At 25.7% G+C, this 17,069-nt stretch overlaps 2 protein-coding genes and 1 long non-coding RNA gene across 4 annotated transcripts; 2 read left to right on the forward strand and 1 right to left on the reverse strand.

Moving 5' to 3' along the window:
• The first annotated feature begins 477 nt into the window (after window positions 1-477).
• On the forward strand, window positions 478-3,888 carry LOC132937414 (ERI1 exoribonuclease 3-like). The gene is made up of 5 exons (XM_061004236.1): window positions 478-722; window positions 1,442-1,588; window positions 3,298-3,508; window positions 3,577-3,675; window positions 3,744-3,888. The coding sequence occupies exons 1-5, from the start codon at window positions 519-521 to the stop codon at window positions 3,830-3,832; spliced, it is 750 nt and encodes a 249-aa protein (XP_060860219.1). The 5' UTR covers window positions 478-518; the 3' UTR covers window positions 3,833-3,888.
• An 806-nt stretch (window positions 3,889-4,694) lies between these two features.
• On the forward strand, window positions 4,695-5,224 carry LOC132934447 (hydroxymethylglutaryl-CoA synthase 1-like). The gene is made up of 2 exons (XM_061000749.1): window positions 4,695-4,926; window positions 4,998-5,224. Exons 1-2 carry the CDS (start codon window positions 4,695-4,697, stop codon window positions 5,222-5,224), a joined length of 459 nt encoding a protein of 152 aa, XP_060856732.1.
• A 247-nt stretch (window positions 5,225-5,471) lies between these two features.
• On the reverse strand, window positions 5,472-8,719 carry LOC132937307 (uncharacterized). Of its 2 annotated transcripts, none has more exons than XR_009663648.1 (5): window positions 8,586-8,719; window positions 8,347-8,523; window positions 7,606-7,685; window positions 5,821-5,980; window positions 5,472-5,748 (listed from the first exon to the last, which is right to left on the reverse strand). It is a non-coding gene; the product is annotated as an uncharacterized LOC132937307 (long non-coding RNA). The 2 variants fall into 2 exon arrangements; XR_009663649.1 differs by having other exon boundaries at window positions 8,582-8,719.
• Between the last annotated feature and the right edge of the window lie 8,350 nt (window positions 8,720-17,069).

Consider the following 17,069-nt stretch of genomic DNA (forward strand, 5'->3'; position numbering starts at 1 on the left):
GTTATAACATATTAACACTACTGTACCTACTATATGTCTTAATAATAAAAAAAATAACAACTAGGTGTGTTGAAATTACATTAATGCATAATTCAAAATGTTTACACGGTTGTAATTTATAACAGTATAATAAAGTAATTCTTATTACTTAGTAGTTAATAACTTAAAGTAGGTACACGATTATACAGAACTTATAATATAATTATTTTATAATTAATAGTAATTAGTATAAACACAATAATAATTATTATTTATATTTTAATCTTAAAATTTGATTTATATGTGAAGAATGTTTATAACAATTTAGAACTGCAGCAGAGAAGCAGTTTTTAAGATAAGTAATATTACAAACATAATAATAATAATAATATTGTTATGCAGTATTGTGATTACTGATAACCAACTCATCAGAAAACGATGACTGATAAGAGGGAGATGTTCTGGACTACAACTGGACCTATTGAGATTGGAGATTGATCTTTTTACTTTTTTTATATAGATTTAACATTTTGTAAATTATGATGAAGTTTAATGTCTTATTCCGACCACAAATATTTCATAAGTACAAATTGGTGTTCAATAAAACAATGTTTATCCGGTCAACGGACCAGCCAAATGCAGAATCAATTACAAGACCTAATATGTCACAACCATATACTAAGTTTTTTGTCTTAGATTTTGAAGCTATTTGCGACAATGGGGCTCATTTACTAAACCCTCAGGTTCATTTTTACTTTTAGCGTATAACAATTGTATTAAACTTAATTATTAGTTTGTTAAAAGAAAAAAAAATGGATATAATCACTTAATTATAACTGGATTTTTCACAAGGTTTAATATTCAATTTAACATATTTTACAGATGAAATATAATTTAGATAATAAACTAATAAGAATGTAGAAACTTATTTACCTGTTTTATATTTGGATAAAGTTAGAAGTGGGATATTTAAATGTAATAATTATTAATAAATACAAATTGTTATATAACTGTCTTATCCATTTTCTAATGGTCTAATTTAGTCTTCTAAACATTTTGATTAGAACTAATTCATACATTTTCTCTTCAGTTTACTTCAGTTTTTTGACATTACTGTACTTGAAAAAAACGCTTTGATAGTATGATTTCCAGTATGGCACTATATAAAGTTGTTACACTACATTTTCTTAAGTTTCTGCTGTATACAATTGTTAAACAAATATACCCATACCATATTAATTATGTATTAAAATTAGTTTAATACTTACTAATTTTATGTCCAGAATCATAAAATCATAATTTACAATATATTAGGACAATGATGTTATATCCAATACATATTGATAAAAAATAAGGAGTGTTATATAAACAAATTGTTTTGAGGCATCATATTAAAATTTTAATTTACTTACTGTTTAACTAAGTAATGTCATATTAATAGTTTTTAATATATTTGTTTTAGGAAATAATTGAATTTCCGTGTATACTAGTCGAACTTAATAGGGCCAAAGGCGGTTTTGAAGTAGTATCAATTTTTCATTCATATGTCAAACCAATAATTCATACAGTGCTGACAGAATATTGTACACAGTTGACTGGTATTACACAAGTATGGTATTTCAAAAACAATGCTACTACTGTTAAGCTTTGTAATTCAATTTGTTAGAACTACTATTTAAACTAATTAATAAATTACTAATTGACTTTTCCAAATTACTTATTAACAGTATAGGTATACTTAAAACAACTATTTATTTTCATTAGTAATGCAAATATTAATAATATACCTATATTTTTGTCCGTTTATGACATATCTTTATAAAATATATGGAATATGACTGATGAAAAATATATAATATAATAATATAATATCTTTCATATTATGTTTGTATTAATATTATCTATTTATGTATTAGTTTATTACTTATATTATATAAAATTATAAGGCCGGATATGACGAAAGGTTTTAGGGAAACTTGTCATAAACCCGAAAATAATAAAATATTGTAATTGTATTTTGTTATTTTTGTTATAAGTCGTAAATAGAATAATACATATAAATGTTAAAGAGAAATAAGGTTATGTATAATACCTAAATTTATATATTTGTTTACTACTTCTTGAAACCATACATACATAATTACTATAATTTTGTGTTCATTTATGCTGATTTGTACGAAAAAATTGATTTAATTATTGGTTGACTAAAATTTAATGGATCAATTATAGGAAACTGTTAGCAACCTGACATAAGATATATAAACTGTACAGTTATTTTGTTTTCATTTAAAATATTATATTTTTGTTTATGACTGACATATGAAAATCAGCCCTGGTTTTTTTTTTGGTTTAGTTTGGGCATTTTCTTGCCAACCCTGATATAAGGAAGTTAGGTTTAGATTTTTAGATTTTTGATATTATAAATTTAGAAACAGTATCAAATATTAGACTTTAACTTACAATTCGTAATGTAGGCCAGTGGCAGTGGTGCACAAGAAATGTACAAGATACCTAATAATCTATGTAAGGTGGTAAAAATATTAATTTTGTTATAGGTGCATACCAAAATAATGTACCTACTTATCTAAATTAATTTTTCTAAGCTTTTTACCACATTAAAATATAAATAAATTAGAAAAACTAACTAATTGGTTATTATTGATTTATGATTTATGAACATAAACACAATATCTTAGTAATTAATGGATAATATACAGTGTTTAACGTACGAATGACGCGACATGATAAAAATAGGTTTGGTGCACACATTGAATGTGCTCCAAACTATCATATATTACTAACCCACGTGTCGAGGCATGTAGCTAATATTTACACGGCCATCTGGAGCACAAACAATTTGTGCTCCACAAATTATTTAATCGTTTATAGACACATTTCTCAACATAAAAACTGCAAAAACAGATTTTTTTACAGACCATCTGCATAATAATCAATTTAATGTTACTATATGAATCTACTTATTTTTATATTTTTTTAAATTTTTTTGGGTGGTTCATGTGCTCTTGTGCATCATACCAAGAGCCGCCACTGGTGTAGGCTACTAAATATGATTTGCCCCGAAATCAGATAGTATAAATCCGGCCACGTAAGAATACACAAAATATAATGATTAATGCATCATGATATTATATTGTATAAAACATACATTTTACTTATATACAATTGACACAATAAAAAAAAAATATCTTAGTATATTTATTAAATTTTACTATATTATACTAGTTTACACATTATTATTTTAAAAAATAGAGCTTTTAATTATTAAAAAAAAAATTCTGTTTATGTTATGAATATTAGGATATGGTTAGTAATAGCCCACTATTTGATGATGTTTTCTTCAATTTTTGTAATTGGCATAAGGATCACACTAATAGTATGGGAAAAGAAAAATCCATCATCGTAACTTCAGGAAACTGGGACATAGGCAACATGTTCATTGAACAATGTAAATTGTTTCCTTCAACAATAAAAATTCCAGAGTTCATGTGTACTTGGATAAATATTAAAAAGGTATTTCAACATTTTCAACTAATTATAAATTGAAAAATTTTTTTTTTTTATTGTGATTATTTTAATAATTATTTGCTCTGACAATGGGACAATATCCGTTAGGTATAAAAAGTATGCTTAAGACAACAAATTCAAAACAATTTGGTAATATTCACAGTGGAATTGGTAATATTTATTTTAAGTAAACATTTATGGAGAATAAAGTTATTATTGTTTTTATTTATTATTTATAGACGATTGTGTTAACATTATTACCATTATGAATCAATTATCACAGAGAGGCTGTGTATTTCAAGCTATTAATAAAATAATCAGTGTATAAAATATGTCTTATATAATATACCATAATAAGTGAAATCAAAATAAATAATAGAATTTTTAATTATTTTTTACCTAATTTTATTAATATTAATCAAGTATGGATGGCTTCAAGTGCTCTACATTTAATTGTATGGTATAAACCTAAAGGTGAGAAATTCTTAATTTCTTAATTTGTAGTTTTTATGTCTTAGTATAACAGGTTAGATATAAAATTGTAAACATTATATACACATTACGCACTGAAGTCTCAATATATTAAGACTTTATCCATAAATGCATATTTAAACGAAATTTTTATTTTTACAATATCATTGAGTTAGTTTATGGATATAGCAATAAAAGTTTATTGTATAATTTATTCGTATATTTTTGTTCATTTTGATTAGTATACATATTATAATAATATAATTTGTAATTTTATATAATTTACTGATCATTATATTTAATGGGAAATTCAAACTGTAAATAAACTATATATAAATTACAATAGCCAATAGCCCGATTTTCACACACTGCGATTAATATTTAGTTAGACAATAAAAAGTTAGCATATTAATATCATTTTTATAAAGTTTGACTCACATTATCACAATGTAGTTCCCATTACATGGTTTATTGACTATAATTAATTTTTTTAATTACATAATTACAATTTCAATAGATACTATATAAACGTTGTCTTATTTTTGCTGACAGTTACTCTATTAAACCAGTAAAATATTTATATTTTTGAAGTAAGATATTGTAAGTTATTTATTTTTTCATCATATCAATCACATCTTCACTTTTCATTATAACTGTAAAAAGTACCAATGATTTTTTGTATATAAATGTAAATTTTTGTTTAAAGTCATAGTATAAAAATGGATAACACCCAAGGTAAATGGCCTGATCACGTAGGCATACTGGCCTTAGAGATAGTAGTACCATCTACATATGTAAACCAGACTGACCTCGAGGTGCACGGTGGTGTATCTAAAGGCAAGTATACAATCGGTCTGGGTCAAGAGCGCATGGCATTTTGTTCAGACTGCGAATATGTTGTCTCATTGTGTTTAACTGCAGTAAGTTTGTTAATGCAGCGTACAAGAACAAGTATGTATGTATATTTTTATACCAGATAATGTATCTAATGATTTTATATTATACATTTAAATACAACTAAGGTTATTCAGATATTGGACGACTCGAAGTGGGAACCGAAACACCAGTAGACAAGTCCAAAAGTATCAAATCCATGTTAATGTGTTTATTTGACAACTGTAACAATGTCGAAGGAGTAGATTCGACCAATGCTTGTTATGGGGGCACCGCTGCCCTTTTCAACTCAATAGCATGGTTGGAGTCCAGTGCTTGGGATTGTATATACCAAATATATAATAAAGGAATTTGAATTTATTAATCATTACTATCATTGAATCATGGGTCAAGACTGAATTTGCATACTTATTAAGAAAGGACATTTATTTAATGTTGTTATAATTTAAGAGTAGTTAAACAGCAGTAAATAAGAAACAAATTTAAAGTTTTGTTTTGTTATTAACACCAAGAATAATTTGAATCTAAAAAAATTATAATTAAAAATAATAAATGATTAGAAATCAGTTATGAGGTTTTCATTAATGTTATATTGTGTTGTCTATATGGTACTTATAACATTAACATACAAATTAAACACTGTTTGATGATCTCAAAAGCTTACATTTTAATGTTTTATTAAGCGTTATATTATTTACAATATTAGGATGACAGGGTTGAATCCTATGCAAAACATAAGCGGAAGCATGTTTGTATGATGGAACGAGATTTAGGGCAGAAGACGATCACCAGAATTACAGCATTAAAATAATGTTCTACAAAAGAGAAGTATCTGTTGATGTTGACCCAGATTTAGAAGTTGTTAATAATATAGAAGGTCTGAATACAACAAAATAATTTTAAAACATTACATTTAAGTACATAAAATATTTATGATAAATATACAATTACCCAAAACATATTTTAAGTATTCGATTTCTACGACTGTATACTGAAGTAGTTCTTACAGGAATTATACCAATGTATACTGTATGGTTAAGAGGATCAAAAGTAGAACTAACAGCAATGTATCTTCCTCTTTCCCCTTTTGTTACATCTCCATCAGCAAACACTGCAAAATAATATAAGTTAATACATACATTAATACAATTATAGAAAAATACCAACTGATTTGGTGTTGATATTGACTATAATCTTGAATTTTTGTTATTGTTTCTCCAACAAACCTTTTTTTAGAGTATTTTCTCAATTGCCATACGGTAATGATGTGAGGAAAGTGACTTAAAATAGTTTAATCCTTCTTAATTAACTAATAATAATTTTCATAATATTTAGTTACATATTGAATTCATTTGCTGGTATTCAAATTGTCCCATTTATATTCTCAAAGTGTGTATTATATTTTTTCCACTAACTATCGATTGGGATGTATATAATAGGAACATTGTTGATATCCAGTAACTTGATATCCATTCAGCTTTTAGACAGCTTATTGTAAATTTCACAACAAATATTACTACGATTTAACTAGTAATTATAAAATGCAATAATTAACGTTTATGAAGTCATTTAATATTTACATATAGCTTAATGAAGAGTAAAAAGTAATCCAAAAAATAAAAAATATCCAATAAACATGGAAGATATCATTTTTTCTTCAATATTATATGATATATTCCCTTTCGTACCTTTAGTAGCAGAATTGTATACTAATTATGGGAAGTCAATTTTTGTGTATCCAGTTCAACCAATTGAAGTTTAATATTAAAATTTTAAAAAAACTAACATTAAATTACATATTTTCATTAATCTTTAGAATTTAATACGTATAGATATGCCTTTATACTATAGCCAGTATAGGTATATACAGAGTGCAATATTAGAATGACCTGATAAATAAAAATAAAAATTGGCACTAATATTACGTATGAAAAATATTATGAAAATTATATATTATATAATAAATAATTTAAGAACTATAAAATGTCAGGTAATTCCTAAAACTATTATTTTGAATAAAGTTATTATGTTTCAAATTAATACACTAAAAAAAAAATTTGATTTTAAAAGAATTTAAAAAATGTACTTCTAGACACAAATAAACATTTTTCTATTGCATTGTTAAAAATTAGATTTAGGTACAAATTGAATATTTTGAATTTTTCCATTTATATTATATAATTAAATTATACATTAGTATTAAATAATTAAAAATTAAAATTGTTATAATGTACTTGTAACGCGAGCATATCTTTCAATTATATATATATCTAAAAATTACGCATACAACGAGTTTATGTGCAATGCACTTCAAAACCATTCAACCAAATTTCTCTAAATAACTCTAAAACAAATGACCGTAAATACATGACATTTTAACTGAATATTTATAATAGCATTTTCTATACTCCATAAAATTTTCAAAATATTTTGACTTGTGTCCAATTTTTTTTTCTTTCATAAATGTCAATAAAGTTTTATTTGATAGGTCAAAAAGCTTTACTACTGCCAAAGCTTTACCGGCTACTATATTAATAATAAGAATATAAATATAATATAAAATATTTTAGGCTGACAAACCGACTCCGCTATGTAAGAGTAACTGATGAATTACTTCAATGAAATTATTAATATTTACAATTAATGTATTTTTAAAATTTGGCTTAAACTTCCGAAAATTCACTTTTTGACTATTTTATTTTCTATATAATGCAGGTGAACTAGTATGATACGCACCATTATAAATATAGGATCCACTGTTTGTTAAAAAAAATTGATAATTCCACTTTGCATAATTTTACAATATCCTTTTTGCTCTGAAAAAAATAATTTTATGTAACTTTATTAAATATATTATTTTACAATTTTATAAAAAAAAAAGTTAACTTGAATAGTTTTATACAGTCAATTAATTGTCACAATTTCTTTTCAGTAGGTATTATACACAGAAATTATTGCACAGTTAAATACAATAAAACCAACATTATAGTTAAATGGTAGGCTTAAGAGGACGCTACCCATGCATCTGTTGTCACCATCCTACACGGGTATGGATGTGACATACCAAGTTTTTGTTCACTAGATTCAATAGTGTGCTTGTTAGTTTTGATATTAGAGGGAATTGACCTATTATCCAACTTTCAGGAAAGAACATTATCTAAGCTTAAGCTTAGACTTTTATTTAATATTTTAATTTTCAAGCGAGATATTAGCATTTTTAATTTGTGATATTTTACATACCCAAATCATGCTTGAAAATTAAAATATCAAAAAACATTGCCAACGCTTAAGCATAGACAATTTTCTTACCAGATAGTTTGATAATAGGTCAATTCTCTCCAATATCAAAATAAACAGCTCACTCTTCAAACAAGTAAACACAAAATTTTTATTTTGTGCGTTGGTAAGACAAGGATAACAAACGCATTGGTAGCAACCTTTTAAGAATAACACAGAAAAACCAAAAAACAACCATACACATTATGTTAAGATCCGTATCATAAACTACTAATGCCGTTTCGGGGTGATTGTCTACGACGCATCTAAGAAACGTTCGTCAGGAAACGTTCTGAAGTTCTACGACCGACCGACATTGACTGATCGTTTCTCGATCGTGCACTACACACGTCACATGTAACGAAAATAGAGTGGAACCTAAAATATTATATTATATTATATAAAATATTATATTAAACGTAACGAATTCACATACGCACCCTGCTGCACACGCCGAAGCGTAATACTGAGCGAATTCTCACCCTAGCGAGCTGATGTGTCATCTCAGAGACGAAAAAGCGAATCGGCGTAGCAAAATGTAAGTAAATATTATTATTCGAGATTATTAAGTAGGTACAACAAGAAATTACAATTTTTGTTATTATGATAATATCACTGATTAAGTAAACATAGATAGCCCACGATTTGGAAACTTGGTGTAAACATTATGAAAAATATCAATAGATAGCGCGGTTGCATTGTTCATTGGAAATTATACATTTTCGTAAAATTAGATTGACGGGGAATACTATTATGAACGGGGGGATATTATGGTCGTACGCTTGAAAAATATACTGGTTTGAATATAAATAATTTGCAATAACAATTTCCATTGATTGTAAACTTAGTTTACTTAATCGATGCTATTTCTATTCTGAGTACCTACCATTAATTAAATATACATTTTATAAGCTGGATTGAGCTATTATATAGAACTGGGTATATTTAGTTGGAAACTAGGTTTATAATTTCTGTTTATTATATCTACTACTGGTTTGACTTTAACAGTTTGTTAAGTTTGTTTGTGAATTTTAAAGTGAACAGATCATCCCACAATAACTTAAGTTTTTTTTCATTATAATTCTAATAGTTATTAATATATGATTGAATAAAATTGTTTAAAACTTACAAAATGTCTCGGAAAAGTGGAAACATTTGTGCATATTACAAATGCGGAAAAAGTGCTAAAAATCATGAAGGTTTAAGATTATTTCGTTTCCCAAAAGACCAAGTATTGTGCAAAAAATGGATTCAGAATTCAGGTATAAGCTTATCTAATATTATGCGTAAATATAATAATTTTAAAGTTTACGATATTACGTAATAAAAATATTTTGATTGATTTTTTTATGTTTTTCATTGCGTTAAATATGTTTATTTGTACGCTAACACAATAGATTTTATTTTCATAGTTTAAATATAATATAATTTTATTTAATTGGTATACAATAGATATTAACGACAGGTATTAATTTATTATTATACCTAAAAAATAAGATGTCACCGATTTCCGCTAAAAATGATCTGAAGGGTTACTATAACTATAACTATTTACATTATATGATATAAACATAAAATATATTATTTTGTCTATTTACTACAAAAAAACACTCTTATTTGTTATGCTTGTGTAGAAAACCATATTATAATGATATTTAGTAAATACAAAATATTAATTGTATAATGCTTAGCGATAAAATATAGCCAAAACAATAAGAGGTTCTCAAATACTAACGTTTTATGATTTAAAGTCGTTTTTTGCGGTAACCATACCCTATGGTAACCTTTAGGGTCGAAAATAATACTACAAAATAATTATTAAATTTTAAATTTGATACATTTTGTCAAAATTCGAACTTTAAATGCTTATAAAAAAAATTGTGCCTATGCATTTTTAATATTTTTCAACTGCTATTGTAACAATATATCAGGAGCTTTACATTAAATTTTTACATTTTTTTACCCAACAAATAAAATATCCGTAAACAGCTCAAAAAGAATCAAATTATTTTATACATTTTATGGTGTATAGAAAATTCTAATATAAACATTCAGGCAAAATTTCATATATCTATGGTCATTTTTACTTTTGACCCCCCAAAGTACTAACTACATTCACTTTGGAAATATATATTTTGGTAAAGTCCCTGTTTTATTTTCCAAATGTCATTGTAACAATACAGTAGGAGCCTTGTATTAAATGTTCAACCTTTTTTGCACAACAAATAAAGTTTTATTGACATTCATAGAAAAAAAGACTTATAAAATTGGAAACGAAAATGTTTCTAAACAATTCAAAATAAATCAAAATATTTTTAAAATTTTATTGTTTATAGACACCGAAAATATAAACAACCATTGTGAATTTCATGTATATACGATAATTTGTTTTATAGTTACACCAAAAACAAAAAACGATATCGTGTTAAACTGATATTGCGTAAAAAATCCCGTTTTTCATTAATTTTCATGTTGTTTTTCCCGGAGCTTTTGAAAACTATTGGGAATTTTAAATTTTGACTTTCCGAATGCACCAACTAGATTCACTTTCCTATCGAACAAGATACTGTTGAAGAAAAACTGAGCAGTTTTACTGCTTCACAGTGTTGACAGATACAATAAAGGTGGATTAGTGGATTTCGCTCTGCTGTACAGTAGGTTACAAGTGGGACACTGTAATGGATGGTGTTAAATTTGAATACAATAATATAATATCATTGTATAAGAAAAACGATTCTGAGCGAAAACGGTCAGTCAGCCTATGATTTTACCAAGTATATTTGATGATATTATTGTGAATAAAGTAATTTATATATAACCTATTTACATGGAGCCTTGTTTTAAATTTTCAATCCTTAGCCATAAAAGTTAAAAATTTATAAATTTTAACCACAAAAATAATTAATAAATTATAAATTTGATAAATGTTGTCAAAATTTGAACTTTAAATGCTTATAAAAAAAAATTGTGCATATGTATTTTTAATATTATTCAACTGCTATTAGAACGATATATCAGGAGCCTTATATTAAATTTTCACGCTTTTTTACCCAACAAATAAAAATTAATTGATATTTAAAGAAAAAAAAACTAATAAAAAATTGAAAACTGACAATGTCCGTAAACAGCTCAAAAAGAGTCAAAATATTTTCAACATTTTATGGCGTATAGAAAATGCTAATATAAACATTCAGTGAAATTTTCAAGTATCTACAGTCATTCGTTTTTTAATTACAATAAAATAAGAAAATTGTTACATGAGAAATCGAGTAAATATCAAATGTTGTAAAAATATAAATTTCAGACGCTCATAAAAATTTAATTTAAGTTTCTTCTAGACATTTTTTTTTTGATAAAGGTAGACAAACTTATGAGTAATCTTATATTACATTCTAATCTTAGATTTAAAAAGAAAAATTTTTATGAATTCTCAACTCAAAATAATTTGCTAATTTTCGTGATTTTTCCGTATTTTGTCAAAATTTGAACTTTAAATGCTTATAAATAATAACTGTGACTAAGGATTTTTAATTTTTTTCATCTGTCTTTGAAACAATAACCTAGGAGCCTTCTATTAAATTTTCAAGCTTTTTTACTCAACAGATAAAATTTTATTGATATTTATAGAAAAAAAAACTAAAAAAATTGAAAACTGACAATGTCCGTAAACAGCTCAAAAAGAGTCAAATTATTTGGAAAATGTTATGGTGTATAGGAAATGCAATTATAGACATTCAGTCAAAATTTCATGTCCCTACGGTGATTTGTTTTAGAGTTACACCAAAAACCAAAATCCATTTTCTCGAAAACAGATTTTGCGTAAAAATACCCGTTTTTTTCTTAATTTTTTTTTTTTTCGCGTCGCTTTTGAAAACTACTAGGAAATTTTTACTTTTGACCCCCCAAAGTACCAACTAGATTCACTTTCCTATCAGAAAAGTTACTATTGAAGAAAATCCAAGCACTTTTACTGTCCTAAAAGGTGATGACAGACACAAAAATAAAAAAATAAAAAAAAAACACACATCATTGTAAAATCAATACATATTTTATCGTTACACTTAGAATCTAAAAAAGCTAGAATTAGAGGTAAAACCAAAATATGTTATAATAGGTCTAACATGTAATATTAATATCATCTATTTTTATGTCTAAAATTATTTTTTAAAGACAATTGGCAATGAGCATTGTATTGTGTGGAATCCACTGTGAATGATAATGTATATACGTGTATATACGTGGAATTGTGTATCTCCTTATTTTCATTAAAATCCCAAAAAAGTAATAACATATCTCCATATTTTTTAGACAACATTAAATTAGATATATTTTGGCACTGTTGCGTGTATATTTAATATAAATGGAATTCGTGTTTTCCAAGTACCTACCTACCAAAGATGAATTTAAAGTTATAAACTAGATGCAATAATAATGTATTTTTAATGTATAATATGTGATTAAAGTTTGAAATACGATAGATGGATATGATAAAATTATATAATGATAAATGGTTTTCTGTCTGTCGTCGACCATGACTCATAACCTTTCGAAGCTTTGATTTTCAACTTTGTGGGTGATTTATAGTAGCAAACTAGATCTAGTTTGTGCTTTTAAAATGTCTAAGTAATAATTCTCATGTTGTACAATATTTTTTTAAATAACTAGGAAAAACAAAATTTCACCAAATAAACGAAAATTGGGAAAATTATGAAAATGTGGAAATTATTAATAACTAGTTAGAAAATTTAATTTGCTTAGTTAATAATTCATGAACATTTTTATTTTTCTACCTACCTAAGAATTTAAAATTTTATACAAGGTAAGTAAAAACACAGATGATGTTTTCAACTTTTTTTTTTTAACAATAGGTTAATTCACGCTAATATTAAAGTTATAATAATACAATATTGGTTCAACCTATACTATAGACTATTTTATTTTCATATTGTATTATAGGTACATGTATGATAAGTGCCTACTATAAGGTATAAAACCATGTAGTACCTATCTTAAATTATCAACAATAATACATTTGAACACAGGTTACACTATTAATGACGCATTTAAAAATGTCTTAATTCATTTTAGAAAAGGTTAAAACAACAATAATACAAGAATTGCTGTAGAGTAAATAAATATTTTAACTTTAAAGATATCACCAATCCTTATGATGTGCCTAGTCACAAGTAATATTTCTAATTCAAAATAATATATTTAGTTACAATTAACAGTAAATTATATTCTTAAATAACAAAATAATAATAGTAATAATTAATAACATTTTCATTAATTGTATATCGCCTGTATGAAATAATGTTATACCTTGCGTTGATAAAAAATGTTGTCATACAAAAGTTACCCTTTAACAAATTTTTATATATTTTTTTAAGATCCTAAGTATTTAAACGAGTTAAGACCAGTACATAATATTATAGTATAGGTATATACTACGCCTATACTAGGTCTGATCGTCAAACTCGAGGTCCTAGAGATAAAAGTTACTAGGTAATTATTATGAACATCGAACGAAAATATTATATATTATTGTATATTACCTATAGATGTCATATATTTTTTTATTTCTAATAAGATGCTCAAGAATATTTTTTAAAACACAACGTTTTGTAGGTTGTTTTTTTTAAATAAATATAACACTACCGAAAAAAACTTTAAAAAATTTTAAAAATGATGAACACATTATCAGAAGCGATTGCTATTATTTTTGCGCTTGGGGCATTTGCCCCTTTCGACCTCCCCTAAAAGCGCTACTATGTATGGATATCATTATATCGGCATAGATGTATCATATAATATTATGTACAAGGGTACGTCATCGTCGATCACAGCAAGCCGGTATAAAAAGTGTTTGGGAGGAGGGTAGGTTTTCGTCTGTGGTTCTCATCTCCGGAGTAATCGTCGAACAAAAATGACACGTGCAACGTGGCGACGTTGCCGAAATCATCCCTAACTATCGATTTGAGGGTCGTGCTGATAGCTTTTGTGTTTGGGGTGAGCGAGGGGTTGTCGAGTCCGTGCCGTACCGACAAATATAACACCCTACTTAACCACTCGTGACAAATAACCGCCGGCGGGGGTCGGGCAATATTATAATATAATATATTTTTATTGATCCAGTTGAAACCCTACATCGTTTATTTACTTTCGTTTGGTAAAATAAATTATTATCGTGTATCGTGTGTACGAAAGCCATTATAATAATATAAAAAATGTATACAAATTCAAAACAAATTAAGTTAGTAGAAATATCCTATGAATAGGTATCAGTCAAATATAAAAAAAGGTGGGTAAGCGGATGTCACTCTGATGTACAATAGGTTACAAGTAGATCACTGTAATGGATGATGTTAAATTTGAATTCAATTATATAATATCATTGTATAAGAAAAACGGTTCTGAGCGAAAACGGTCAGTCAGCCTATGATATTACTAAGTATATATAATGATATTATTGTGAATAAAGTAATTTATATATAACCTATTTACGTGGAACCTTGTTTTAAATTTTAAATCTCTAGAGATAAAATGTGAACATTTTATAAATTTTTAACTACAAAATAATCATTAAATTTTGTCAAAATTCAAACATTAAATGCTTATAAAAAAAAATTTTGCCTATGCATTTTTAATAATTTTCAACTGCTATTGTAACAATATATCAGAAGCTTTGCATTAAATTTTCACACTTTTTACTCAACAAATAATATTTTATTGACAGTTGTAGAAAAAAAACCAAAAATATTGAAAACTGATAATGCACGTAAAAAGCACAAAAAGAGTCAAAATATTTTTAAAATTTGATGGTGTATAGAAAATTAGAATATAAACAAACAGTGAATTTCATGTATTTTAAATTATTCGTTTTTGAATTACAACAAAATAACAAAATTGCTACATAAGAAATCGAGTGAATATCCGATCTTGTAAAAATATAAACCAATGTATTTTTAATATTTTTCCACTGCTATTGTAGCAATATATCAGGCGCCTTTTAGTAAATTTTCAAGCATTTTTACTCAACAAATAAAATTTGAAATTGAAAACTAACAATGTCCGTAAACAGATTTCAAAAAGAGTCAAAATAGTTTTACAATTTTATGGTGTATAGAAAATAAAAATATAAACATTCAGTAAAATGTTCGTGTATTTACAGTTGTTCGTTTTTGAATAACAAAACTGCTAGGTACCTGAGAAATCGAGTGAATATCTTATATTGTACAAATATGAACTTCAAACGCTCATAAAAATTTAATTTGATTTGCTTGTAGACATTTTTTTTTTGAGAAAGCTAGAAAAACTTATGAATAATCTTATATAACATTTTCAACACTTAGATTTAAAACGAAACATTTTTATGAATTCTCAACTCAAAATAATTTCCTAATTTTCGCGATTTTTCAGTATTTTGTCAAGATTTGAACTTTAAATGCTTATAAATAAAAACTGTGACTAAGGATTTTTAATATTTTTAAAATGTCATTGTAACAATATATTAGGAGCATTATATTATATTTTCAAACTTTTTTACCCAACAAATAAAGTTTTATTGACATTCATCGAAAAAAAAACTAATAAAATTTGATACTGAAAACGTCCGTAAACAGCTCAAAAAAATTCTAAATATTCTCAAAATTGTATGGTGTATAGAAAATGAAAATACATTCAGTTATTTTTCATGTATCAACAGTTATTCGTTTTAAAATTACAACCAAATTGCTACATGAGAAATCGAATGAATATCCAATTTTATAAAAATATGAAATTCAAACGTTCATAAAAAATTTAATTTGATTTGCTTGTAGACATTTTTTTTTTTTTGATAAAGGTAGACATACTTATGAGAAATGTTGTATTACATTTTAAAAACTTAGATTTAAATATAAAATTATTTACGAATTTCAAACTCAAAATAATTTTCGTGAATTTTACGTATTTTGTCAATATTTGAACTTTAAATGCTTTTAAATGCTTATAAAAAAAAATTGTGACCTTATTTTACATTCTCAAGTATTTTTAACCAACAAATAACATTTTATTGATATTTATAGAATAAAAAACTAAAAAAAATGGAAACTAAAAATGTCCGTAAACAGCTCAAAATATGTTGAAAATGTCATTGTGTATAGAAAAATAATATAAACATTCAATCAAATTGTCATATATCTACACCAAAAACCTAACCTAACCAAAAACCAAAACCGATTATGCGTAAAAATGTCTCTTTTTATAGAAAATGTTGAAGAAAATCGAAGCTCTTTTACTGTCCTAAAAAGTGATGACAGACACAAGAAAACATACACATCAGATTTACATCTATTGTAAAATCAATAGGTCGCCATTTTGATTCATTGCTCCCCTTAGAATAAAAACAAAAATGTTATTTTAATAAATTTTTAATAATTATAAAATATCTTATTATTTTGTAGTTTCTAATGGCGAAAACAAATTGTTAACTAGCGACTAGCGTTGAAATATTCAGTGAACACAGATAATATTATATTTAATGTATTTAATAGAATGAACAAAAAAAGCTTGTAGTACCTATGTTCGGTCACCACTATAAATATGAATTTTGAATGTGGCCCGTATGTTCAAAAAGGTTGGGTTTAAGTTCTTCAATGATGATTTTTTTTTCAACACAATTTTTTGAAAACTTAGTTTTAATTATTGTTTGTAGTTCTTATAATAGCTGAACATCAATGCATCATAAGGACACAACACCCCATCATCATTGATTTTTTTGTTAAATATTTCAATTTATTTTATCCAGTGCCAATCATGGTTAGGTTAGGCTAAACTTACCAGTTATATACTTTTTGTAAACATTGTACTAAATTACATATATGTCCCGAATTTCTGGTTGTAATTTTAACCATACAATTTTAAATATAATATATACCATTATA

The sequence above is a fragment of the Metopolophium dirhodum genome, chromosome 1, assembly GCF_019925205.1.
Source record: "Metopolophium dirhodum isolate CAU chromosome 1, ASM1992520v1, whole genome shotgun sequence".
NCBI lineage: Eukaryota > Metazoa > Arthropoda > Insecta > Hemiptera > Aphididae > Metopolophium > Metopolophium dirhodum.